Raw genomic sequence first — 27,364 nt, forward strand, 5'->3', positions numbered from 1 at the left:
TGTTTAACATCTCGTGCATTACATTGTCAAATTCTTCTTTGTAATCAGTGAAGCAAATGAAGACATATTTCGCTTAATCATAATATTTTTTACTGAGAAGCTTCATGTAAAGAGGTACCACCCCGTAGTCCTTAGCCATTTTTGAAACAAAATTGAGTGTCTCTATTTTTTTTTTCACATTTTGTTATAGATTCGTTTATGTTTTACCTATTACTTAATACATGGCTCACTAAGGTCCTTTACAGTGACTGGCATTATGTTTCTTCGGTATTCCAACGAAATTTGGCTCCAGCCATCCATTTAGTGTTCAAAAGTTTAAGAATTTTCGCATTTATATCGAAAATTACATATTCTACTTATGACTGTATTTCTGGTGACACAGTTTAGTCTATGCTTCGGTCATAAGCATTTACGTTATCTGCGATCGTAAGAGAAAAGATGTAGTTCCTTGTAAGAAAAAAAGCTAGTCAGCGCGTTTGAGTTTTGACGTATTTTGCAATACTTACCTTGCGGTCTACAAATTCTGTTGTTTGAAAACCATTGGCTTTGTCAGCTACATACAGTTCATTAAACCATTCATAGTACGAATGGTACAAACCGAATTTTAAATCCTTAGCCCTTACAGCTGTTGCAAGTTCACCTGGAATTAAAAGAAATGTTTAAATTTGATTCGGGTTTGTTGATAAGGTGTTTGTATTTAATGCTTTTTATAATAAACCATTTACGGCAACTGACAGAATGAGTAATTAGATTATTCACTTATACTCTGTTTCAAAATCATATCGTTTATTGTCCGTCAATTATATACCATTTAAAAAAAAGTAAAATTTTATGGGGTGGCTCTAATAATTTGATCACCCACTCATATATATATATATATATATATATATATATATATATATATATATATATATATATATATATATATCTGGACCTCAGAGCCAAGCAGTATTAAGTCCACTTTTTTCCTATTTTTAGATTATTATTGTTCCTGTAGTATTTTTTTCCGCCCTATCCAATGGCAATGCGTATTAAGTCCAATTTCTTTTCGTTTTCGAGATAGGTGTGGATTATATATGTTAAGTCCTCTATTAAATAGAACCAAACAGTATGAAAGGTTTTCGATACTGTTTGGTTCTAAATGATATCCAATATGTAGGTATTAAGTCCAGATGTGAAGTTAGTTAACTGGAGTTAATACTGTGTTGTTTTAGTGTACATCAGTTATTATAATATTAAGTCACATTATTTTGTTCCTTCAGTTAACAGAAAAAACGTGATAAAGGCGCTGTTTTAATATTTAATAAGTGTATATGGACAATATGATGACATCGAGAGACCAAAAAATATTACAAATTACACTAACACAAGCCCAGTGCAACGAAATATCTGAAAAACCTGTTATAACCTCACATTTGCCCGAGGAGAATGGTAATTAAATTACATGAAATGTGTGTATCAAAACAAATTTTATTATTTTTTCAATTTTAGCTTTTGTTGCTGTTGCTGCGAACGCCGAAGAAGCTGAGATCGTTATGGAAATATATCCAACCACTAATAGCGTGAAGGACATCCCTCATGAAAATTTGAAAGTTCTTGCAACTGGATGTGACAATGCTACAGAGGATATTATTGCTTTGAATAATGATGTGTACAATACCATATTTTTTAGTAAAAATAATGTGCCTTCTTCCAATAGCGAAGAAATTCTGAGAGAAAATATAGACGGGTGTGAACTACCAGAAAATTCACTAGAACATTTTGTTCAAAGCAGTGAAAAGGATAAAAATAACGAATTCGAAACAACTTCAAAAATTATTATTCAACATGATGACGATAGACCTTACTATAGAGCAGCTGAAGTAGGTGCAAGTGTGTTACATAAAGTCTATACTGAAGCTGAGGATCCATCTTATCTACCTAATGAAAGCAGTGATACAAATGAACTACAAGAACAAGAGGAAGAAGCAGAAATACGAGACACTAAAGGAAAGAAAAGAAAAAGAAATACTACCAATTGGAAGAAAAACATTAGAAAGCAGAAGAAAACTGCTGGTGAAGAATATCTGTCAGCCACCAATAAGCTTATTGGAAAAAATGAAATGAGACCACCTTGTCGTGATAAATGTAGAAAGCAGTGCAAACAGAATATATCAGTTGAGAGTCGTGCTCTAATTCACTCACAATTTTGGAATGGTACCATCGAACTTGACCAAAAAAGACAATTTATAGTATATATAGCTGTATCGAAGAAGTTCCAGTTGAGCGTGTACGTGCTAGAACGGGATCTCGTGCTGGAAAAAGAATAACGTCGTTGAAGTATTTTTTTAGTGTAAATGGTAAGAGGCTAAGTGTGTGTCGTACTTATTTTCTTAACACCTTAAATATTTCACAAACTACTGTACGTAATGCATTAACGAAAAGACAACTTGGGGGAATTGTAATACCTGATCAAAGGGGTAAACATGAACCCTGTAATAAAATATCCGCGAACATAAGAAACATTATCAGGGAGCACATAGAGAAGTTCCTGTGTATAGAAACATTACTCCAGGAATAAATCCCAGAGGATGTATTTAGGGAGCCATCTCAATATTTCTATAATGTATCGGTGCTTCTATGAGGATTGTGTAGAACGTCAAATTCCTAAAGAACATATTCCCAAGCAGTGGTTATATAATAAAATTTTCAATTCTGAATTTAATTTAGCCTTCAAAGAGCCAGGAAATGATACATGTGACACATGTGATGGGTATGTTATCAAACTCAAAGATTCTGTATCCTTGGAAGAACGCCTTGAATTACAAACTAACTATGACTCTCATCTTTTTGATACAGATCATCGGTACAAACTAAAGCGACAGGATAAAGAGACTTTTAAAACCGAAGCGAACACCAAAATACTTTCGGTGGATTTACAAAAATGTTTACCCACTCCTCTACTAACGAATGCTCAGAGCTTCTATTCTCTAAAGCTATGGACTTTCAATTATACTGTATATGATGCAATAGAGAAATTAGGATATTGTTTCACTTGGGATGAATCTATAGCTGGACGTGGTGGAAATGAAATGGCTTCATGCCTTCTGAAATACATTAATTTAAATGTAAAAGAATCAGTAGAAAGGATTGTTATCTGGAGTGACAACTGTCCATCACAAAATAGAAATATTCAGATGATTATGTGCTATCTTTCGATTCTTAAGCTGAAACCGTCAATAAAATGCATTGAACATATATACCTTTTAAGAGGACATACTCACATGGAGGTGGATACAATTCATGCACGAATAGAAAGACAGAAGAAGGCTTCCAGTCAATTTTCGTTAATAACTCCGTGGGATTGGCAACAGCTTTTCACACTTTGTGACAATAAATTGGAGGTAGCGGAAATGGAAACCATGGACTTTAAGAACTTTACCCAGTTATCTGAAGAATCCAGATCTTATTTTCAAAATAACAAAAAAACGATAACTAATCAAAACTTTTTAATATCTAAAGTTGTTCATATGAAGTTTTTAGCAGAAACACCTGGAGTTTTGCATTTTAAAACAAATTTTAATCAAGAGAATTTTGAACAAGTTGATTTCAATAGAGCAGCCAAAAGACTACCACGCAAAGGAAAATGTAATGATAATTCTAAGGAAGTTGTTCTCCATGCCAATTTAATTTTGAAACCAATAAGAGACTCACTTAAGCCTATTTCAACTAAAAAATATAACGACTTGCAGAACTTATTACAATGGGTACCTAAAAGATTCCATGAATACTTTAAAAATCTTCCACATGGTAACCTCAAGGAGGACGACTAAAAAATACAATGATATTTATTATGAATTTTCTGTTTTAAGTTAGTTATAATTATTCCTTTGGAACATTTAGGTCTGATTTCATTTATTTTAAAAAATAAACATTTTTGGTGTCTTTTTGCGTTTTATTATTTAATTGGAATTGATATAATGCTGTTTGTACTTTGCATTGTTCTACTGCGAGTTTCTTAATTAATAATAGTATCTAGTCCATCGTATCTACAGATTAGTACGAGCCAAACAGTATTAAGTCACCAAATATGGTATTAAGTCACAAGATATTAAGTCCATTGTTAGAACCAAATAGTATTAAGTCCCAATATTAATTTAAAATTATTTAAATAAATTAAAGAAAGAGGTTAGTTATTATCAGCTTTGTTTATCTTTAAAAAACATAACTGGGAAAATAATAATCCGTGTACTCCTATTTACAATAGGAATTTGTTCGAAAAATACCATTTTTCAAAATCTTCAAATTGTTCTCCTGTAAAATTTAAAATACAGGACTTAATACCGTTTGGCTCTGAGGTCCAGATATATATATATATATATATATATATATATATATATATATATATATATATATATATATATATATATATATATATATATATATATATATATACATATATATATATATATATATATATATATATATATATATATATATATATATATATATACTCGTTTTCATCGTTCTTGGCGTGTGCCTGAAATAAGCTACTACGGAATTTTTAATATTCGTCTCTCTCTGATACACAGATGCGTAATTCAATTGTGCGAGTCACGTTCGTCATGATAAAGTGCGATGAGAAGGGAATGAAGAGACCACTCACGTCTCCCAGTATTGTAGCAATAACACCGATGCGTTTGGCCGATACGGTGTCGGTGATAAGTTCGGCCACTTTCCGAATACAGATAGCTGGCAGTGACGTGTTTTTTTTAACATGTTACCGTGATCTGTGCAGGTTTGAAGTAGCTGATGAAATAGTTTTTATAAGCAAACAGTTTTTAATTAATTAATAGTTTGAGCTCTTACTGTGTAGAATTCCATTACATAAAATAATACTCTCGACACATTAAAAATTCCAGTTTATTATAAATTAACTCTCTCTCTTCCGATACCTATTGCAATAATGACTTGTGGCATTGTTCTTGAATGAGCTGGCTAATAGGTTTATTATTGTAGCAATTACCATTGATATTTTATGTTGTTTTAGTCGATTTTAGTCAGTCATTGTTGGAATTTGTTCCGAACAGTTTTACTTATTATTTTTTGTTGTGAATAACTAATTGTTCTATTTAATAAAAAAAATGCCGGGAAAAACGATAACAGGAGAAATGCGGCAATGTGTAGTTCATTTATTGGAGTATTTTAAAAAAGAAAAAGAAAACAACGGACCTTTGCTTTCGTTATTATCGGTACATGAACGAGTAGCGGACGCTTTGAAAATCAGTCTTCGCACAGTGACAAGAATAAAAAAAGTGAATACAAGACAGGGGCAGCTCTTACTACACCAGGAGAGTCACGTAATGTACAAAAAAAAAAGACTAATGATGTCAGCGATACTATAAAAGGAGAGATTAGAAATGTACTGTATGGCATGAAAGCAAAAGGAGAGCACGTTACAATTAAAGTTCTAAATACACAATTAAGAAACAAGCATCTCTATGACGGTTTTGATACAAGTTTGTGGCGTCTTATGAAAAATTGTGGGTTTTCATACAAACTAGAAAATAGTAGACGAGTGCTATGTGAGAAACCATGTATTGTCTCCAAACGACTGTAGTTTTTGAGGCATTATATGAGAAATCTTTTAAGTCCAAGCCCACTTCAGTTCGTTTTTTTTAGATGAAACATGGAACATAAAAGGGGCATATAAACGTACTTGGCAAGATGACTGTGTGAAAAGCATCAGAAAAGGACACGAAAATACAGGTAAACGCTTTGTTGTTTTACATGCCGGAAGTAGGCAAGGATTTGTTAAAGATGCTGGATTACTGTTTTCTACGAAATCGAAGGGTGCAGACTATCATGATTCTATGGATAAGAGTCTTTTAAAAAGTGTGTCTCCGAAAAGCTGATACCAATGTTGGAGGAACCATCTCTAATTATTATGGATAATGTCTCATACCATAGCTCTTTAATAGAAAAGTTACCGAATGCCAGTTGGAAAAAATCGGACTTACAAGAATGGTTACGAGCGAAAAAAATAATTTTTGACGACGATTCGGGCAAGACAGAGCTATTGAGTCTTTGTCGCCAGAATAAACCACAAAATACCAGGTACGTTATAGACGAGCTACTCCAAGAACATGGGCATCAGGTTTTGAGATTGCCTCCGTATCACTGTCAATATAATCCGATTGAGTTGGTCTGGGGCATTTCTAAATAATACTATGATCGTCATATTGGAGAACATGGACGTGGAGATGAAACAGTGAAAAAAGTTTGGGGCGATGTTCCAGTGAAGACGCTGACTGATTAGCTAATTAATCAAGGTCAGTACATTGTAACAGTTCAGAATTCGCTACAGTGCTTAAAACTTAAAAAATCTGTATCATTTTTTAATTAAAGTGGGTTAAATAATTAACACTTTTTTGGGTATATTTCAAAATCCTTTTAAAATGTACTTTTCGTTATATTCTGTCCTATTGTTCTGCAAGCTAAAAAAAATACTTCTTCGCAATTTATACGTATATTCCGTTATTAGAAATTGAATGAAAAATAATTTATAATTTTCTTTTATAACTATTATTTCGTTTGACATGCTACATTTTGCTCCGCCACTGGAGGAGGTAAACGAATCGAGCGTTATTAGTGGTCTGTGAATCGAGCTTAGACAAGGAAAGACAGATGAAACAACTTATTGCAAGTGTTTTTACATGCACACGCCAAGAACTCTGAAAACGATTTATATGTATATATATATATATATATATATATATATATATATATATATATTTATATATATATATATATATATATATATATATATATATATATATATATATTAAATGGTATGTAATTGAGCTATAAAACATATTTTTGTAGTTAATTCTGTTCTACTGTGATTTAAAACCTAATAAAGTTTACAAATTATAAAAAACAAACGAATTATTATATGAAAACACTTGAAACTTAGGTACTTGGTAGTGTCGCCCTTTTCAGCAATGACTGCTTGGCATACTTTCTATGCATTTGCGACATGAGGTTATATAGAGAACACATCATCTACATAATGTCTTCACCATACTTTGATTTTTTTTAGACCAAAATTTTGTTTAGATATCATTGATTAGCTGAATCAAAACTTACTAAAACATGATTTCCATTAAATTCAATTTCTGATAGTTTATTTAAAAACCGTATATCTTAGTGTTTATTTACATAATGTAGTTAAAAAAAAAACTTACAATGAAGTAAACTGTTCTGGTGTAAATGGGATATTTATAAAAGTACTAAAACAATTTAATAAAATATCCAGAAGAATTACAACTTTCATCCCAACGTTTTTGTCTTAGGATAATGGTCTAATAAGACCGAAAACATTCTAATAAAAATTGAAATCCTTTTGGATATTTTTACATTGGAAGTGTTTACTTCATTGTATTTTTTTTTTATTTTAAGGTGCTGTGAGTTCCTTATAAATGTGTCATTATTGTTAATTTTAGAATATATTTTTTATATATTTATATATTTTAGAGCCGTCTTAAGAATTGGTTTAATTTAAGTATATTCTCTAAATAATGATAAAATGAAGTACGTACCGACAACATCCCTTCCTGGTCCAACATCTAGAGCATTCCAACTGTAAGAATATTTTGATGGCCATAAACAGTACCCCTCATGATGTTTACTCGTTAAGACAATGTATCTAAAAATTAAACATTTATTGTAACGTAAAAATAAGTCAAAATCAATTTATATTTCAAAAAATACTTAATAGACACATTAGGGATGATAGGAAATATGGTTCTGATTGAAAGTCTAATACAACAGGGACATATATAGAGCAGGATGCTCTACAAAAACTACACTATATTGTCTCGTACAGAGGATGGAAAACCAAAGAGATGATGCGTGTATTTGTTGATATAGATATATCATTTAAAAATACATCACCCTACGAGACAATAACAAGGCTGATTCATCTTAAAGAAATATATGAAACAAGCTGCGGATAAAAGACTGCACGCTGAGGAGCTAGGGGCTGTCCGCAGAAAGTCTTATCTCCTCTTTTGAGAGATATAATTATAGAGGAGTTGATAATTATTAAACTTAGCAACGACAAGCATTATATCCTGGGTTATGCAGATGACTTGATAATCTTAGCCCACAGAAAATTGGATTGCACAGTTAAACTTTAGAAATACGAAAAAATCTAAAATTATAAAATTCACCAGAAGGAGAAATTTCTAAGGATTATATCATCTAACCCTGAATCTGCCAAATCTAAATCTGGTAAGTGAAATAAAGAAATATATATCTCTCTCTTAAGTTCTTATAAGTTCTTATTAGAGGTACTATATGGGTTTTCTATCCGATCTTCCTCGCGCAAACTATAACTAACGAAAAAATACCACGACGTCAACAAACTTTTAAAATATTTGATCCTTATTATTTTTTATTGTTATGTATATACAAAGCTAGAAAGCTCGCAACACAAAGAAAATAGCTCGCAACAAGCGAGAAAATAGAAAATATATGTATATAAGATGGAAGGGCAACTGTAAATACGTGTTTCTGACTATTTGGTCGTCATCAGTATGGTGCAGCCGGTGGATGTTAATTTTGAAAAGGATCACTACCGGAGCAATGCTACGACATATTTTATACATATTATATAATATTATATATATATATATATATATATTTATATATAAATATATAAATATATAAATATATATAAATATACATATCCAGGGTGGTCCTTAAGTAATTCTACAAACGAAAACCGTAAATTCTACACTTTAAAATATTACGATTTAAGCCAAGTTGCTTTAATAAAATGTTGATATTAAGAAAGATACAGGGTGTTTAAGTGCAAATTTAAAATTCTATTTTTCGCTATAACTTTCATGTTTGTAAAGATTTATGCATAAAAATTTACAACTGGTTACTTTTAAATATCAGAAATTATAATTTGATGCACACTTTGATGTAGCTGATAGAGGGCGCCACATATGCTACATATGTGGCATAAATTCGCACTTAACTTTTTTGCTGTTTGAGTACCTGTATTTTTGATAAAAAATATTAAGGATACATTATTTTAACAAAAAAAAGGTATACTTCTTAATAACTTCAAAACTTAACAGTTTTCGTGATAATTGCATTTTACAAATCAGCTGCATATTTCTGATTTAAGGCAATTACTCCAAGCAGCGAAGGAAAAATAGACAAAAACATTAATAAATCTAAATTTTGGTATAAAATACCTTTAACTAAAGTCAATAGTTAACGAAATAATAAATAAAATGAATATATCAGCAGGATAATTAATAATAGGATTTGACAAAAACAGAATAGGTAATAGGAATTTTACATAAAACATTTTACGTTTTATGTTAAATTAAAGTCATAATCAAAACATTTTGTTTACAAACCAAATTAAGAAATAGTTAAACTAAATAACATAACTTTTTGTTATGTTATTTAGTTTAACTGTCCACTATTTTCTTTAATTCATTTGTCAATATATTACATAAAAGATCGTCTCATGTTAAATAGCATCATTGGTTCTAAAGAAACTGCTGCTGTATTTATTTCTTCCCATAGTTGGTTGCGAATGTTTATGGGATTCTTATAGACACGTTGATTTAATACGCCCCATACACCAAAATCAAGCGGATTAAATTCTGGGCTACGTGGTGGCTATAATGTATAATGGATGAATATATTCTTTTGGATACATATCCAAACCTTATGGTATATTATGGAACTACATCTTATGTGTGGCAGAGGTTAAACTGTGATGTATTTGATTCATTGGTTACTTATATAAACACGGAATAACCTATAGATGTCATTACTTATTTATATGATTACGTTACAGCTTACGAGTCACTATAATTACATCTCGAACAAATGGTCTATTATGATTAACTAACGAACTATTATTATGCTGAACTAAATTACCTGTTTGTTTATTATATTTATAACAATATCGGTTATAAGGCCAACGATGATATTTTTGTAAAAATGCTGAGTCTTTAAGGTTAGATTGGTAGCAAAACTATTATGAAACAAGACACGTATGTGTTATTCAATACCTGGGCTTTAGTTTCTAATTGTTGTAATGTGTGTGTGTGTGTGTGAGAGAGAGAGAGATGGCATTAGACAAAAAATCTTTTTGCCACAGAAAATTGTTATAAGGATGTTTAAATTTTTATTTTAGAATCGTTTATAAACTTGATTAGAATATTATATATAGATTTGTCAGAATAAGATAACAGATTGCTGATGTTCACTGGTAGGCTAATATTGAGATCAATTAAATCTAGATATAGGCTTCGAGTCTGTTCCCTATGATTAGGACAATCGAAAAATAAGTGGTTCAAATCTCCGACAGATTTACCATCACAAGGACAGAAAGGGGTTTCATAGATTCCAATCCTATGCAGATGCTCTGGAAAGAGGCCATGGTTAAGTTTTAACCGGGTTATTAACGAAGAATGTACTTTATTATAGTTAAAATTAAAATGGGGAATATTTTTTGGTAAGCATGGATGAATAGAAAAGTAATGGTTTCTTGAAGACTTCTGAACCTCTTTATATTTTGACATCCATCTTTCCCTGCCAATACTCCTGATAATAGAAAAAAGATCTTTAAAGTAGTAAAAATTTGTAATTTCTGATATCTCAGATGTATTTTTTGCCATACCATCCACTAATTCGTTTCCAATTACTCCATTATGTCCTTTAACCCAGAGTAAAGTAACTGTTTTTTTTGTGAATTTTAGATCATGTAATAATTTTTTGATATCAAGTATAATGGAGTTTTGAAAACTATCCAATGGATGGCTACGAATAGCTTGTAATACTGCCTGAGAATCTGATACTATTACGATGTTCTCACAATAATTAGTGACACACCAAGTTAGTGCTTTCTGTATAGCAGCAGCCTCGGCTGTAAAAATAGAACAACATTCAGGAATTCGATATTTCTCAACATAATTGCTGTTTGAAACAAAAAAAGCGAAACCAGTACTTTCAACAGTTTTTGAACCATCTGTATAAATTATTGTTAAATCTTCCCCTAATTTGCTTAGTATGGATTTGAATATAATATTAGTTAAAATTGGCAAATCTGAATAAGAGGGCATTATAATGGTTGGTTTGTCTATCAGAACTTCAAAGTCTTGTATGTAAAAAGGAAATTTTGGGAGCTGTAATATATAAGATTGAAATGAATTCGTATCGATAAAAGATTCTGCAAGAGGAGGAGAATTTTTTATTCTCCAATAAGAATTTGTTAAATTTTCTGTCAAAAGTAAACCTATTTTGTGAACCATAGTTGTATTAAACGATCTGTATGTTATTAGACGTTTGTTGGCTAACATTTGCCTACGTATGTGTAAAGGTGGTTCCTGGGCTTCTGCTAGAACTGCTTGGTTTGGTGAAGACATCATAGCTCCTAGACAAATTTTTATTGATTTAAATTGTATTCTGTCAAGAGTTAATAGATTTGTTTTGCATGTTGAACCGTAAAGAACACAGCCGTAATCCAGAATGGATCGTATGTAGGATCTATAAAACATTAAAGAGATATTTTGATCTGCACCCCATCTTTTTTTAGAAACGAAACGCAGAAGGTTAATTCCACGCTCGCACTTTTGTTTTACGTACTTTATATGGCTGGACCACAAGAGTTTTTTATCTAGGATCATGCCTAGATACTTATACTCTTCTGCTAAGGGGAAATTATAATCACCTATCTGGCATTTGCCTGTGACTTTTTGTCTACGTCTAGTGAAACATACAATCGAAGATTTTTCTTGTGATATACTAAAACCCATTTGTTTCACCCACTTATCTAAGTTACTAAAGCTAAGTTTTAGATTCAACATACAATCTTCATAGGATTTATGGCTGGTATATAAACATATATCGTCTGCATATTGAATTATTTTGCATTTTTCATCCATCAAACCATGCAGATCTGCAGTATAAACATTGAATAATAAAGGACTTAGAATTGAGCCTTGTGGGAGACCGTTATATAATATTCTTGGACCGTGTAATACATTTCTATGGTCCCGTAAGTATATTTTTCTATTCACATACAAATTTATTATATTTACAGATAATCTTTTATCGATACCACACCCCACCATTTTTGAATATAATATATCCAAATCAACCACGTCATATGCACCCTTTAAATCTAGAAACAAACATAGCATAAATTCGTTTTTTGAAAAACAGAGTTGAATATCCGTAACTAAATGTATGAGAGCATCAATGGTACCTCGACCTCTACGAAATCCATACTGTGAGTAGGGAAAAACTGAACTACTTTCAATAAAATGTTCTAATCTAAATTTTATAAGCCTTTCAAAGGATTTTGTCACACATGATAATAGAGAAATGGGTCTATAAGATGATGGAAGTTCTGGGTTTAAGTTAAATTTGAGTAAAGGGCATATGATAATATTTTTTAAAGTATCGCAATATTCTTGTTTCAAACACCAACTATTAAAGATTTGTAAGAGAACATCTTTGGCATTTGACGGCAATTTGTCCAATATCTTATAAGTAAAACCGTCCAAACCGGGGGCTGTATTTCTGCTTTTTTTTAGTGCGAAATCAAGTTCTGAAGGAGTAAAAGGTTTTGACATGGAATCTACACTAGTATTAAAACGAAAAAATTCTTTAATCCTACCAACATTACCAGAGGTAGATGAAGGTGCAAGTTGGTCTAACATCTGTTTAATGAGATTTTCAGAAAGTTGAGGTTTTTTGTTGTACTGATAGTTATTGGAAATTGATCTGACGGTTGACCATATTTTTGAAAGAGGTGTGCTTTTGTTTAGACTATTTAAAAAATTTATCCAACTACTTTTTTTCTTTGTTTTAAATAATCGTTTGGTTTGGGCTGCTATATTTTTATAGTTTATGTAATTATTATAGTTACTTTGGGTTCGATACGCTTTCAATGCTTCTGATCGTTTTTTTATTATGAATGTACATTCCTCATCCCACCAATAAGGCCTTGGAATTGAGGGAGTAAAAGGTTTTTTTATGGGCATAGATTTGGAAGCAGCTAGAGAGATAGTCTGAAAGAGTAGGGCTGTCTTCTCATCGTTAGAAAGATTATTAGATGATAAAATTGTGGATAATTGTTTGTCTAAATCTGTCTGAAATAGCTTCCAGTCAGCGCGGCAATCGTTCCATTTTGTTGATGGATTAATTAGGAAAGAAGTAGGATTAATTTTAAGCTCTATTTTAATAGGAAAATGATCGGATCCCAATGTGTCGGGATATACTGACCAGTTTATACGATTTGTTAATGAGGCTGAGGTGATAGTCAAATCAACGGCAGAATGATTGCCACTCGCGGCGATTCTAGTAGGTGATCCGTCGTTTAGAGAAACTAATTCGAAAAAATCCATGCTTTCGACTAATATTCTACCATTACGGTCATCCGGGATCGGACCCCACATGTAATGGTGGGCATTAAAATCACCACAAAAAACTGTATTATTATAATCGAATTGTTCAAATAAATGTATCCAATCAGTCTTTTCTACTCTGATGTCAGATGGTTTATATATAGACACAAAAGATATATTGATTTTGTTAAGTAAGACTGCACACACTTCTATTCCGGTATTAAAATTATAGTTAATGTTAATTATTTGATAATCAATGCCCTTTAGTATGAAAATGCCTACACCGCCATAGCCACTTTCACGGCATTTTGAAACAAAATTATACCCTTTTAATTTAAAGTCTATTTGGTTTTTCAACCAAGTTTCGGATAAAATTATAATATCTACATGAGAATTATTAATATAATTTATGAGACTATCCCTATTACTTACTAACGATCTACAATTCCATTGTAAAATATTTAAGGAAGATTGAGTAAGTTGACTGTGCATTTGGAAATTAATAATACGAGTGAATGCTTTCATTGTCACTCGTCGCTAAATTATCCGTTTCTCTGTTATTACCTGTTTCTTCTAAATTATTAGAAATAAGTTTTCTTAATTCATTTTCTAAATTGCATATAGGTTGAGATTGATTATTGGTATACATAAGTTGATTAATATGAGATGTGACAAGTAATATAAGTTTCTCTTTATAGTCAATAAATTCGTCCCTGTAGGGATTGGGTATTATAGGATTAGATTTAGGGGTAGGTCTTTTGATAGAAGTTGACGCAGAGGTATGGGGTAAAATTGGTGGAGAAGTTGCTTTACGTTTATTATTTGTAGAAATATGAATAGTTTTCCTTACCGGTTTATTTAATGTGAAATTAGGGACATTGTTAGACGAGGTAGGTAAACTGGGAAAATTGGAAGTGTTATTTAGAATAGAAAATCTATTATTAGTTATTATTTTTGCGTAACTTGGATTGTTATGTAATTGTTCTGCTTCTCTGAATGTTATATTTTCTGATGCCATTATTGCTTTGATTTTCTTCTGTTTTTCGTATATTGGACATTTTCTAGACAACGAGGTGTGATCGTTGGTTTTACAATATATGCAATGATTATTTTCATTACAAGTTTCTACAGTATGGGTGGTGTCTGTACATTTTTTACATCTACTGTCCTTAGATTTACATTGTTTTGAGGAGTGACCATATCTGAGACATTTATAGCATTGCACTACCGGGTGTATGTATGGATCTACTGAAAAGTTGCATAAATTAATTATTATGTTTTGTGGAACCTCGTTTCCCAAAAATTCTACAATTATCATTTGTCTTGGTACTAATTGAGTTGTGCCATCGTTGTTCGTTACTTTTCGTTGCATCCTTTGAACATTTACCACTTGTCTCTCGGATATTATCGCATCCTTTAAATAATTCTCCGAAAAGAAAGTATCAATCATACGGACTATGCCTTTTCTATGTGTATAAAATTTTGGAATATAATCTATAAGATCATTTTTATTTATTAAATCATGATTAATTATTTTATTTGCTATAGAATAAGTTTTAAAAATGACTTTTACCCTATTAATGCCAACTGTTTTTATATCAAGTACATCATTTTTAATGGACGAATCATTTAATAAAAAATGTCCTACCTTCATTGGAAATAACCTACCGATATTTTTATTTTTGTGTTCAATATATACAAAGAATGGGGCCTTATCGCTGGGTTTATACCGGTTTTCAAAATCAATTAAAGTATTTACAGACCTGTTATCATCAATATTAGTTTTTTCAGACGTGTTTACGGAATGTAATTCATCGGGCGGTCTATGACCTCCAATAGCATCTTCTTCCATACTTAGATTTTTTGGAATACCAAATTATGGGCCTAATTTGCACTAAACAAATTCACAAAATAACACAATAGCGATCACTATCAAACTCGCACCGACAGCAATATCAAAACAAACCGTTCTCTACGGCTATCGACTCGGGTATGAATTGTTGTAATAAAAATGGTTAAATAATTTACGTAATGAATGATAAGTATTCTTTTGGGATTTTTTATAAATTAAATAATTATATATTATAATTATAAATAATTATATCAATATCTCACCACATTGCAAAGGAATATGACTGCCACGTTAAATCCAACGTTCAGAACAGTTATATTTAAGTATGTTCTCACTGCCTTCTCTCTAGAATGTGGTGGTGTACCATCTTACATAAACCACATATTTTGGGTTTTCAGCATTTTACAATAGGGAAAAAGTAATACAACTCCAGTAGGTATAGAAACTTAAGAAGCGATATAAAAGGGAAAATGTAAACATGATGACGGCCAACGTCTGAATATGGATACGGCACCTAAAGAAGAAGATGAAGAATATTTTCATGAGACATTTAGCAGCCATAACAAAAATTTTGTAATGTTACATTATCATCTTTGAGTTGTTGTAATAAGAATAAACTGTAAATTATGGTTATCTACAGGCATTCAGTGCTTCACCGCACAAATATTACAACTCAGAATTATTATGCAGCTGACTTATAAAATGCGAATATCTCGAAAACGGTTAAATTTTGAGGTTATCAACAAGTATACCTTTTCCTTGTAACAATAATGTATCTTTAATATTTTCTAACACAAATAGAGCTAACTTTAAGAGCAAAAAAGTTAAGCGCAAATCTATGCCACACATGTGGCATATGTGGCGCCCTCTATCAGTTACATTAAAGTTTGTATAAAATTATAATTTATCCTGTTTTAAAGCATTTAAATATAAATTTTTGTCCAAAAATATTTACAAACATAAAAGTTCTAGCGAAAAATAGAATTTAAAATTTCCCCTTTAACACCCTGTATCTTTCTTAATATCAACATTTTATTAAAACAAGTTGGCTTAAATCGTAATATTTTAAAGTGTAGAATTTACGGTTTTCGTTCGTACAATTACTTAAGGACCACCCTGTATAAATATATATATATATATATATATATATATATATATATATATATATATATATATATATATATATATATATATATATATATATAAATATATATTTAAATATATATATATATATATATATATATATATATATATATATATATATATATATATATAGATATATGTATATGAGAATTATTATAATGATGTGCCAAAATTAGGAACAAATTTCATATTTAACTTCATATGTCACTTCAATTGACACGCAGTGTATGTTCATACATTTTATATCAAATACTATCCCTTTTATTTATAGTCACTACTACACTTTTGTATACTTACTTTGCTCCAGAATTAGCAAAAATCTCTGCCCATTCATTGGGATCGTAAAATTCAGCTGTAAAGTCCTTTGCAAAATTTGGGTACTTCCAGTTTGGAGGATAATAATTTTTTAAGTAATTTGTTATATCATAATCTCCACCTATAAATAAATTAAAATGATTTTAAAAATTAAAATATTAATTACATAAGATCAAAAACGGATGGGTTCATTCACATTAAAGGATTAGAGCAAAACGCAAAACATGTGGTGAAATGCAAGGGAGGCAAACAATAGATAAAAAAAATATTATAAAACGAATTATTGCACCTGAAAACTAGCGAATATAAAGTTATAAGTACATAATAAGAGATAAGATCATAAAACAATAAGAACAAAGCCGGTGCAAACAAAACAATTCACCAAAAAATAGCCAAAAGGGACTAATAACCCGTAATAATATCATAAAACAACCGGAGCCTTTTTATATTCCTCCAATTTCCGATTAGTTTGACATTTCTGAACATCAGTAACTAACCGAAAAGATGCAACACTCAGTGGTGGATCCAAGGGGGGGGGGGGTCACGGGGGTCATGACCACCCCCAAAACAAAATTAAATAGCAATCAAATAATCCTAAAAAAAAATAATTTTAAACCCATCAACCCTATAAGCAGGAAGTCAAGAGTTAAATTCAGAGTTGGGCGATTTTCAAATTTTGTCAATTCGTCATTTGAGTGCCAAAGAATCGTTTGATTATCGATGAGATAGAATTACCGTCCACACATTATTGCTCATTTAATGTACATGACATGACTTTTTGCACGAAATCCGCACATTTTTATTTTCTATTAGGTATTTCTTATCCTCAGTTTTGTCTACGAATTGGTTGTTTGTAATTTGAATATGTATTATAATTGTTGAGAATGTGTGGTACATTTTATAATTTATCTATAATGAATATCAAAGTGAATATTGTTGTTGCATTAGCTCTGTCTGATACGTTAGTGAATACAAATAAAGGAACTGGGGGCTGCTGTCCAAGGTATTTGTGAAACTGTGAAACAGTAGTTTGTCTTAGTGATGATTTAGGTACAACTGTAGCACTTATTCGTCTTCTTCAGTCACCAAAATTAGATTTTAAGTAGGCTACTGAGGCCATAAAGGACACTAAATGCATTCTTCAAAATAAGAGATCAAATGCTGAATGTGTTTTTAGCAAACTTTACTCTGAAGTAAACAAATAGCTGAACAACTAGACATTGAATTGAAGATGCCTCGTATAGTTTCTCGTCAAACCTGTCGTCAAAACCAATCTGCTAACTCTTGTGAAGAATATTTCCAAAGATCTATTTATTTACCCCTTTTAGACAATATCTTAACTGATTTAGAAGAACGACTTTCACCGAAAGTTATAAATCTATTTAATCTTCGAGTTGTTTTACCTAAGACTGATAACACACCAGAAGATAAAGTTGCATCAAACAAAATTGTTGACACCTTCCAGGATATTATTGGACCAACTACTTACTGCATATTCCACAGTAGAACAAGAGTTTTCACTGTAGATTCAAAAGTGGAAAAGAGTCGTACAAAATAATGGAAAACTTCCTGATTGTATTTTAGAAGTATTAGACAACTGCGATATTCATATGTATCCAAATACCAGAATATTTTTGCAAATATTAATTACACTGCCAGTCAGTGCAGCAACAACAGAGCGTTCTACGCTTAGGCGTCTAAAGACTTAGCTTAGAAATAGAACTTCTGCGGAAAGGTTAACTGGTTTAGCACTCATCAATGTGCATCCTGAAATTTCTCTGGATGTGCAATCATAGAGCGATTTGCTAAATAGGATAGGCGAAAAGAATACATTTTTATAAAATTATATATTTACTTATCTTATTCTTATAGTATTTTTAATGACTGAATTTTTATTTACCACTCGTTGTCGTTGTCTGAAAAATTTCAATAACGAGTACAAAAATATTTTACTCACTTATAGCCTATTATGCCTAATTATAGAAATAACTATTCCTTAATTATATTATGTTTTTTGTTGAATAAATCAATTTAAATAAAATGCTGTTTACACTTATTCTTAAGGTTTCTTCTTCATTACGACAGGGTGGTTATAACTACAGCAAATTGCTCTCTATCTTAAGCTGTTCTTGTGTGTCCATGCCTGTCCAGTCTCTTACATTCTTCAGCCAGGAGCATTTTTTTCTTTTTGGACCTCTTTTTCCTTCTACTTTCCCTTCCATTATGAGTCGTAGAAACTTATATTTTTCTTCTCTGTAAATATGTCCTAGATAACTCGTTTTTTTGTTGTTTACAATATTTAGTAGTTCTCTCTCAGTCCTCATTCTTCACAGCAACTCGTTATTGGTCACGTGCTCTGTCCACGAAATCTTCAGCATTCTTCGAAAAACACACATTTCAAAGGCTTCTATACGACTCATACTTGTAATTCCAAGAGTCCATGTTTCCACTCCGTATAGCAATAAGAAATAAATGAATGCTTTTACAAATTGATATCGGATATTTAACGATAAGATAGAGTTTATTAGGAATGTTAAATACATTAATTAATGTTTACACTTACATTGAGTTATTGCATTTAAATTACTTAACTTTGGTTTATACTTATTTATCCTTGGTTTGTTCTTGATTTTGTAGCTATAGGATAGGTGGGTTTAAATTGTCTTTAAAATAACTAGTTTAAATTGACAGTCCTTGATTTTTCAGTATTTATATTTTAATAACTTTCCTTTGGTTTATTAGTCTTGTACACTTGATTTTACTGTCATAGAGTATGTGGGTTTAAATTATTATTTTTTGTTTAAGTTTAAGATCCCTTAATGTTGTACCCTTCTTTGCACCCGTAGGGTATTTGGGTTTTAATATCTTTTCATTTGTTTAATATATCGCTTAAAATAATTATTGAGAAAATGGTTCTCTTACATCTTAATTCTATATCAAAATCACCCTCAAGACCAATGACCTCCCCCCCCCCCCGACCAAATATTTCTGGAGATCAGCCATTGAAAGGTGCCAAAATTTAAATCCTGTATCAAAATCACCCTCAAGACCCATGACCCCCCCTGACAAAAATTTCTGGATCCGCCACTGGCAACACTATCTTTATTTTCTAATAGTATTTCTTGTATCTCTGACGATCTCTACATTGAACAACGGTGGTTCAATTCAAACTATTAAAAAATCAAACTATTTGACAAAGGAGAATATTTTTTTTATTCAATTTTATATCAAAAAAACTCAATTTTCACCAAAGTTTTTTTGTCGAGACACTAGCTTAAGTGCTAAGTAAAAAATTTTAGTAAAATTAAAATGATAAAAATAAAAAAAAAATTTAATTAAAAAATCTTTCTTCCGTACTTGTAGAGTCTCTGGCCAATAACCTCATTTGGGAGTTTTACGTTGCCATGAAGTGAATCTGTTTAAAACTGTAACATCTTACAAAATTATCAGCACCAATTTAATATGAAACCAATTTAATAACATTTAAAGGGTTTTCACAATATATTTAGGAGCTTTAAACATGTATACCTAGTAGCTGATGGTAGAATATTCATTCCGAAAACGTGTGATGTAGCCTGAAAGGGTTCTTTTAAATAAATATATATTTTTTAAAGCATTTTTTTAATAAAAAATTTTGTGATTTATGTTATGCAGCCCACTACAGAAAATTCATTTTCCTTGTGGATTTTAAAGGAATAATCTTGATACTGTAATATTAATTTGTATTTTACGTCCTCAGAGATGTTGATCGACTATCAAAAACCTTTCACAGGGAAATTTATTACAGATATCTGATAGCTTTAAATCATAGTGGAGGCACAGTTTATGACAAATACTTGTCGGGATACTGTCAGATCGGCACTATTGCTACCTACGGTATGCTTCTATAGTTATTTAACAAAAAAACAACATATTGAGTATCAAAAGCACAGAAGAAAAGAGAGACTTATTTTTGCAAAAAATGTCTTTAAACAAACCATTAAAAAAGTGATCGGTTTGCTAATAAACAAATAGAATATCTTTGTAATATTTTACGGTATATAATTCTAATTAGGTGAATCAAAAAGCTGGTTGAATTAATTATTATTTTATCTTTTTTAATGAATTTATCACTTATAAGGACATATTTATAAATTCAATATTTATTAAAAAAAATTGTTTATTGCATACTTAGGTGGAATTTTTATATGTAATTATATTTCATCGTCATCGGTTCTTGAGCATTAATATAAAGTTCGCACTATGTTTGTATTTTAAAACGACCTACACATGTCTCGTCCGTGCCATCCGACACGACTGAACTCCCCGACCATCCTTGTTGGGGTGACCTCTACACACTTGGACTACCCGACCATGCTATGTTCATCATCATTTGGCTCTTCAACTCTATGTGAGTCTTGGCCGCGTTTACTATTAGCCTCCATTGTTGTCGGTCCTGAGCAGCTATTTCCCATTTCTGTATTCCCATTTTGCGTAGATCACTGGCTACTACGTCCTTCCATCTCTTTCTTGGGCGAGCAACTGACCTTCTGCCATTGTATCTTCTTCTTCATTCTCCTGTTGTCTCTTCTCTGCAAGGCGCATATATAGTCCTCAGTATCTTTCTTTCCAGTACCAGTAATTTTGTCGTTTCCCGCTGGTTCAGAGCCCATGTCTCGCTTCCATACGTTACTGTGGGACGAATTATTGTCTTGTACACTCTTATTTTTGCTGGTATTGAGAGTATTTTTGATTTAAGTACGGTCATAAATGAGTAATATGCCCTGTTTCCTGCAATAATCCTGGCTGCCAAGTCCGTTTCATATTTATTTTCGGATGTTATGATCGCTCCCAGGTACTTGAATTCTTTGACGACTTCAAACTTGTATTCATTGATTGTTACGTTTTGTCTAACCCTTGGTATTGGTTTCTTCGTAACCACCATGTACTTGGTCTTGTCCTCGTTGACCTTCAGACCAACTTTCTTGGCTCCGTTTCCGAATAGGGTGAAAACTTCTTTTGCATCTCTGGTGGCTTGTGCAATTGTCTCCACGTCATCCGCAAACGCCAATAGTATTTTTGATCCTTTGGCGGCAAATCCGTTTGTCAGTTGTGGTTGAGCTTTCCTTACCGCATGTTTCAGTGCAAAATTAAATAGCAGGGGAGCGAGAGGATCTCCTTGTCTAAGCCCGGTGTCAATGAGAAATTCCTCCAACGTGGTGCTGCCAATTCTGATCCGTGCGGAAGCGTTCTCAGTGATCACCTGTGCTAATCGTACCAGCTTTCCAGGTACTATCATTTTTACCATGGTCCTTTCACAATGCTTCTCTGCTAACAGAATCGTAAGCTTGTTTAAAGTCCACGAAGATTTGGTGTACATCGCGGTTGAATTCCCAGTTTTTTTTTAACACCTAGCGTAGGACGAATATCTGGTCTATGGTCGACCTTCCCGGTCTGAATCCGCTTTGGTAGTCGCCTATTATTTCCTCTGCGTATGGAGTTAGCCTTTTTGACAGTATTATGGCTATCCATGTATATGATATCCGATAAGACTGAATTTCCTGACCATTCCTGTCACTTAACAGTTATGACCATTACCATAGTTACAGTTCTCAGATTCTCAAGTTTGTTCTTCAGAAACTGTTTTAAAGATTTCCAGAAGAGAATTGTATGCTTTATTCATCCGATCTGGTTTGAATACGCGTCACATACCACAAACAACAGCAAGTTTTGTAGCTTTCTAGTAATTCCTCAATTATGGTTTTCTCATCCGCCAGTATTTGAGACATTTTTGTGGACTGAACACTTCGAACGGCTACCGGGAGTTAAAGGATTCGTGTTGGAGTCGGAAGTTGGTCAACAACGCTAGGCACGTCCCGACTCGACAGGTTAGGCAAGGGGAAGTCTGTTGTCGAGATATCCTGCTTGTACAACTAGAGCGGTCAGCGAGACCGTAGCATCGGGTAAAACTTTTTTTATCAGTCAACAAACCTACATACATATACACCAATCGTCGGGGCCAACGTTATCGGTCACAACAGTTGGGTGGTTTAGTCGGAACGTGTGTAGGGGGTTTAAGTCGAGCAGAAAGCAATTTAGTAACTAAACGTTTCTGAACAACAAAAATTTAGTCGAGTAGATTAGTAAATCATTTAGTCGATTCGATCCATTTTATTCTATATTTTTCGGACGAGTAGCACCTGCGCTCACTGGTTCACCAGCTAAACAAGTCCGAACCATAGGCTATTGATTATGTCCACAAAAAGAGCTTAAAGGAACTACAACGTTAAAGAGGTATTATTGTTTTATATGCTCAATGAACTTCCAAATATGAAAAAACCGCGGAGTGCTACCATTTAAAGGGCGCGTTTTTGAGAGAGGGATGAATTATTCCCTTTTCACTAGGGTGCATTTGGGTGAATTCTATGCACTTTCGTAAACATGCATGTACAGAAAAGTTGTTCAAAATTAAATTTTCTGTCGAAATGTACCCTTTAAAGTCATTTTTTTTACCAAAAAATTTATTCAAAAAACGAAGCAAAAACATAACGAAAACAAGGGATTTTTCTTTTTTCTCCCATAGCTGTTGTCCACGGAGGTATAAGTATAGGCATTTACAGCAAAAAACATCTACTACATCTATTGTATACTCCTTCTTAAAAAGTGACATTTGATAGAAATCTGTATAATTCACAATATACGCAATAAGATTTTTCAAAGTTTGCCACCATTTTTGGGCCATTTTTCCCATTTTTTCGCAAACATTGTTATATAAATATTTTCTAGGTAGATTTATTAAGGTAGATATAATGGTACATTTAATAGAAATAAAAATCAAGTACCTTTAAAATGATATATTGTAGAAAGTTCTACAACTAATTTTAAATAAGATACGGTTCTTTAAAATTTCCTACTTTTAAGGATCTTTTTGCTATTATGGCTATTTTTTAAATTTTTTATTTCTCAAAACTTTTTTCTTGTAGATATATCTTGTGTATGCATTACAAATAATTGTAATTGTACTATCTAATTATTAATTTTCTCGAGATTTGGTTATTGGTAAATAAATAAATTTTCATTTGTCCAGTCAATGTGAAATAAAAGTGAGATCTAAGTAAAATGAAAATGTTTCCAACGGACCAGGATCAAGTGATTTTCAATACTCTACAGTACAGATTCCTACTATAATGCAGAACAACCCTACAAACCTAATACATCCATATCACCAAGTAAGTCAAATAAATACTCAAGCTCCACCATTATGCCCAAATCAACCAAGAGTAAACCAATTTATACTTTTTGAAAATTATCAACAACAATATCATGTACAGCCAACAGTTGCTCAACAAACCAAGTTTTCTCATTCTACATCAAACTCTCAAGCTAACTTAAACTTAAAAAACAACTCAGAAATACAGAATTAATTTGATTCGATATCAGATGAAGAACATGAAAACTCTAAAAATAATAAACACCCATCGCAAACAATAAGATCAAAAAGAAAAAGTCTTAAACGTAAAGATTTAAAAGAAAAAGAAGCTAAAATTACACTCTCAAACGAAAGGAAAACATCGTCCACCATACATACCAACCTAAGGAAGAGAGAGCATACAGAGTAGTTATTTGAGGCCTACATCACTCCACTTACTCGAGCCTCAAACGAACAACAAAGAAATATTTGAACTAACAGTATATACAACATTGTAAAATAAGGGTATAACCATCGAAAAATAAAAGAAATATACCACAATGTACACGATGTCAAGAATATCGTCACACTAAAACGTACTGTGCAAAACCATATAATTGCGTATAATGCGCTGGATCACATAAGACAAAGGACTGCAAGAAACCAAAAAACATGCTAGCAGTTTGCACTCAATGCAACGGAGATCATCCTTCTAATTATAGAGGATTTTCTGTTTATCGTGAACTACTAAATGTCAGATACAATGACAAATCAAAACAAATCACCACTCAAAATCCTGTCAACAGTCCCAATGTAAATGTACCTACCCAACATGCTCATAATTTCAACAGAATTAGTTATAGAGATGCTGCCATTGGAAAGATAAATGCAGATAACAAAAATAACAACAATGAATTAGCAGATAGACTATCAAATTTTATAAACGAATTCAAAAATATGTTCTTTCAACTCTTAAACCAAAATAGCATGATTTTAACCATGTTAACTACAGTCATTAACAAAATGACAAAATAGCTTTCAAGTCATTAAGAATTGCGTCGTGGAATGCTAATGGCATTTCAAAAATTTACATGGAAAATGCACATTAAAACTAAACGAAACCAATGGACAAAAATACCGAATATTTTGGAATTTTCAAATTTTTGTTTTTTCAAAATAAATTCTGGTCAATCAGGTCATTTATTGGAAAATAGAGTATATTTTAACAATGTTTAATAAACAATTTTAAATTTTTATGCCGAGAAAATTGTGAAAAAAATAAATATTTAATATTAGGTAAATAAGGTTATTTTACTCTAAACTTAAATGATAATTTAAATTGCTTAAACAAGTAGTTTAAACTGAAAGAAGTGCATGATCAGTAACGAGTATTCCCCCCTCTAGCTCTTATTACTGCTTGCATATTTCGCAGCATGCTTGCAAGTAAATTTTGGACATATCCTTGGGAAATTGCATTCCATTTATCCTGTGCAGTAAGCCGAAGCTGATCTATCGTATTTGAAACGAAATTTCTTTGTCTTATGCTGCGTTTTAGGTGATCCCACATGTGCTCTATTGGATTTAAATCCGGGCTAGACGGTGGCCAATCCAATCTTCGAATTTGGACCTCATCAAGATAATTACTCACTATGGCAGCGGCATGTGGTCGAGCATTATCGTGCATTAACGTGAATCTTTCATATCCAATGTAACCAACATATGACCAAACATGATCTTGCAGGATGTTTTAAACGTAATAATCACCAGCCATCCGTCCAATCACTTTCACCAGTGCGGTACGTACCTCCCAAATAATAACTTCTCAAAGAATTATCCCATCAACTCCAAAACTAACGGTCTGGGCGAGACTGCAGCTGGCGAATCGTTCTCCAACTCTCCTGTAGACGTAGTTTTGACCATCTGGCTTCTATAATAGGATTCTGGTCTCATTAGTGAAAAGAACGTTTTTCCAGTTGTCGATATTCCACTAAATATGTTTTCTTGCAAATTCCAAACGACGAGCTTTATGATTTTGGAGAAGAGGTGGAACTTTGGCGGGGCGTCTGGGCTTTAAGTTTGCTTCTTTTGATCTTCGTCTAACTGTTTGTGAACTCACATTAACTTGTCAAACATTTAATAGCTCATTTCTGAGGTGCATCGTTGTCAATGAACGATTTCGTGTAGAATTAAGGACCAAAAAACGGTCATCAATTGCGGTTGTGCACCTTGGGCGTCCTTGATCAGGACTTCGTACAAAATTTCCTGTTTCGCGGTACCTTTTTAGAGTATTCGAAACTATAGATTCAGTTCTGCTGAGACGTCGTGCGATACCTTTTTGTGCATATCCTTCCTCGTACAAATCCATCGTTTCCATCGCAGTGTCGAATTGGTAGGATACTTGTTTTAAACTTAGTTAAATCAAAACAATATTTAATTAAACTTAATAAATTAAACTAAAAATAACCGAATTAGTATGATTTTTCCTTTACGTGAGGAAGTATTTTTATGATAACATGTACGAATGACACTAACTACTGAATAAACGTCAAAATAAACATCAAAATATTTCAAACCAGTGAGTACATCAGCCTACTATATGAGTATTATCAGTAATCTAAAATTATTTTGAAATAATAGTGACTACAAAAAAAAAATTGGAAAATTCCAAAATATTCGATATTTTTGTCCATGAGTGTAGATCTTAAACTTAAAAATATGAACTAGCTTTAACAAAAGGTCTCAGTTATCTCTTGAAAATAAACTGCTTCTGTATAAAGCTATACTCATACCCGTTTGAACATATGGAATAGAACTATGGGGCTTCAGTAAACTTTCAAATACGAAGATACTTCAAAAATTCCAATCCAAAATACTCCGTGTGATAAGTAAAGATTAGTGGTATGTATCCAACCAAACACTTCACAATGGACATAAATAAGATTCATTTAATGAAATATAAAAATCGCACCACTAATCACAACAAAGAAACTGACTACTATTTAAATGGGAATAAGCCACAATTAAGGTACGTTTATTGACGTTTCAATTTCCACTTCGGAAATCGTTCTCAAAATACAAACATTAGTAAATTTCAATTTACTAATGTTTGTATTTTGAGAACGATTTCCGAAGTGGAAATTGAAACGTCAATAAACATACTTTAACCTTTAATTGTGGCTTATTCCCATTTAAATAGTAATTACTCTAACATGCCACAAGAAAATAGCTTCAGAACAATATAAAGAAACTGATAAATAATTGATTCACCCAACCACTTGCCGAAAAGAGATTGAAGAAAGTATGGCCAGAAGACCTTCCGTAATAATACCTAGAGAACCGTCACTGGGCGGTACCTAACTCACGTTAATTTACTTACAGATTTGCAAATACTTATTGTTTTTCAAAAGACATGTTTTTTTAGTACTTTATGAAATAATTATTATTGCTGATAATACTTTA

The 27,364-nt window shown here is 32.0% G+C and overlaps 1 protein-coding gene across 1 annotated transcript in view; it reads right to left on the minus strand.

Annotated features, from left to right (window-relative positions):
* The window catches only part of LOC140434517 (alpha-L-fucosidase-like), a 38,341-nt gene that overhangs the window by 10,720 nt on the left and 257 nt on the right, over positions 1-27,364 (minus strand). Inside the window, exons 2-4 of the mRNA XM_072522846.1 lie at positions 16,720-16,858; positions 7,581-7,687; positions 507-640 (exon numbers count right to left, since the gene is read on the minus strand). Coding sequence (XP_072378947.1) covers positions 507-640; positions 7,581-7,687; positions 16,720-16,858 — 380 coding nt within the window. The remainder of the gene's footprint in view (positions 1-506; positions 641-7,580; positions 7,688-16,719; positions 16,859-27,364) is intronic.

This window comes from Diabrotica undecimpunctata, chromosome 2 (genome assembly GCF_040954645.1).
Source record: "Diabrotica undecimpunctata isolate CICGRU chromosome 2, icDiaUnde3, whole genome shotgun sequence".
NCBI lineage: Eukaryota > Metazoa > Arthropoda > Insecta > Coleoptera > Chrysomelidae > Diabrotica > Diabrotica undecimpunctata.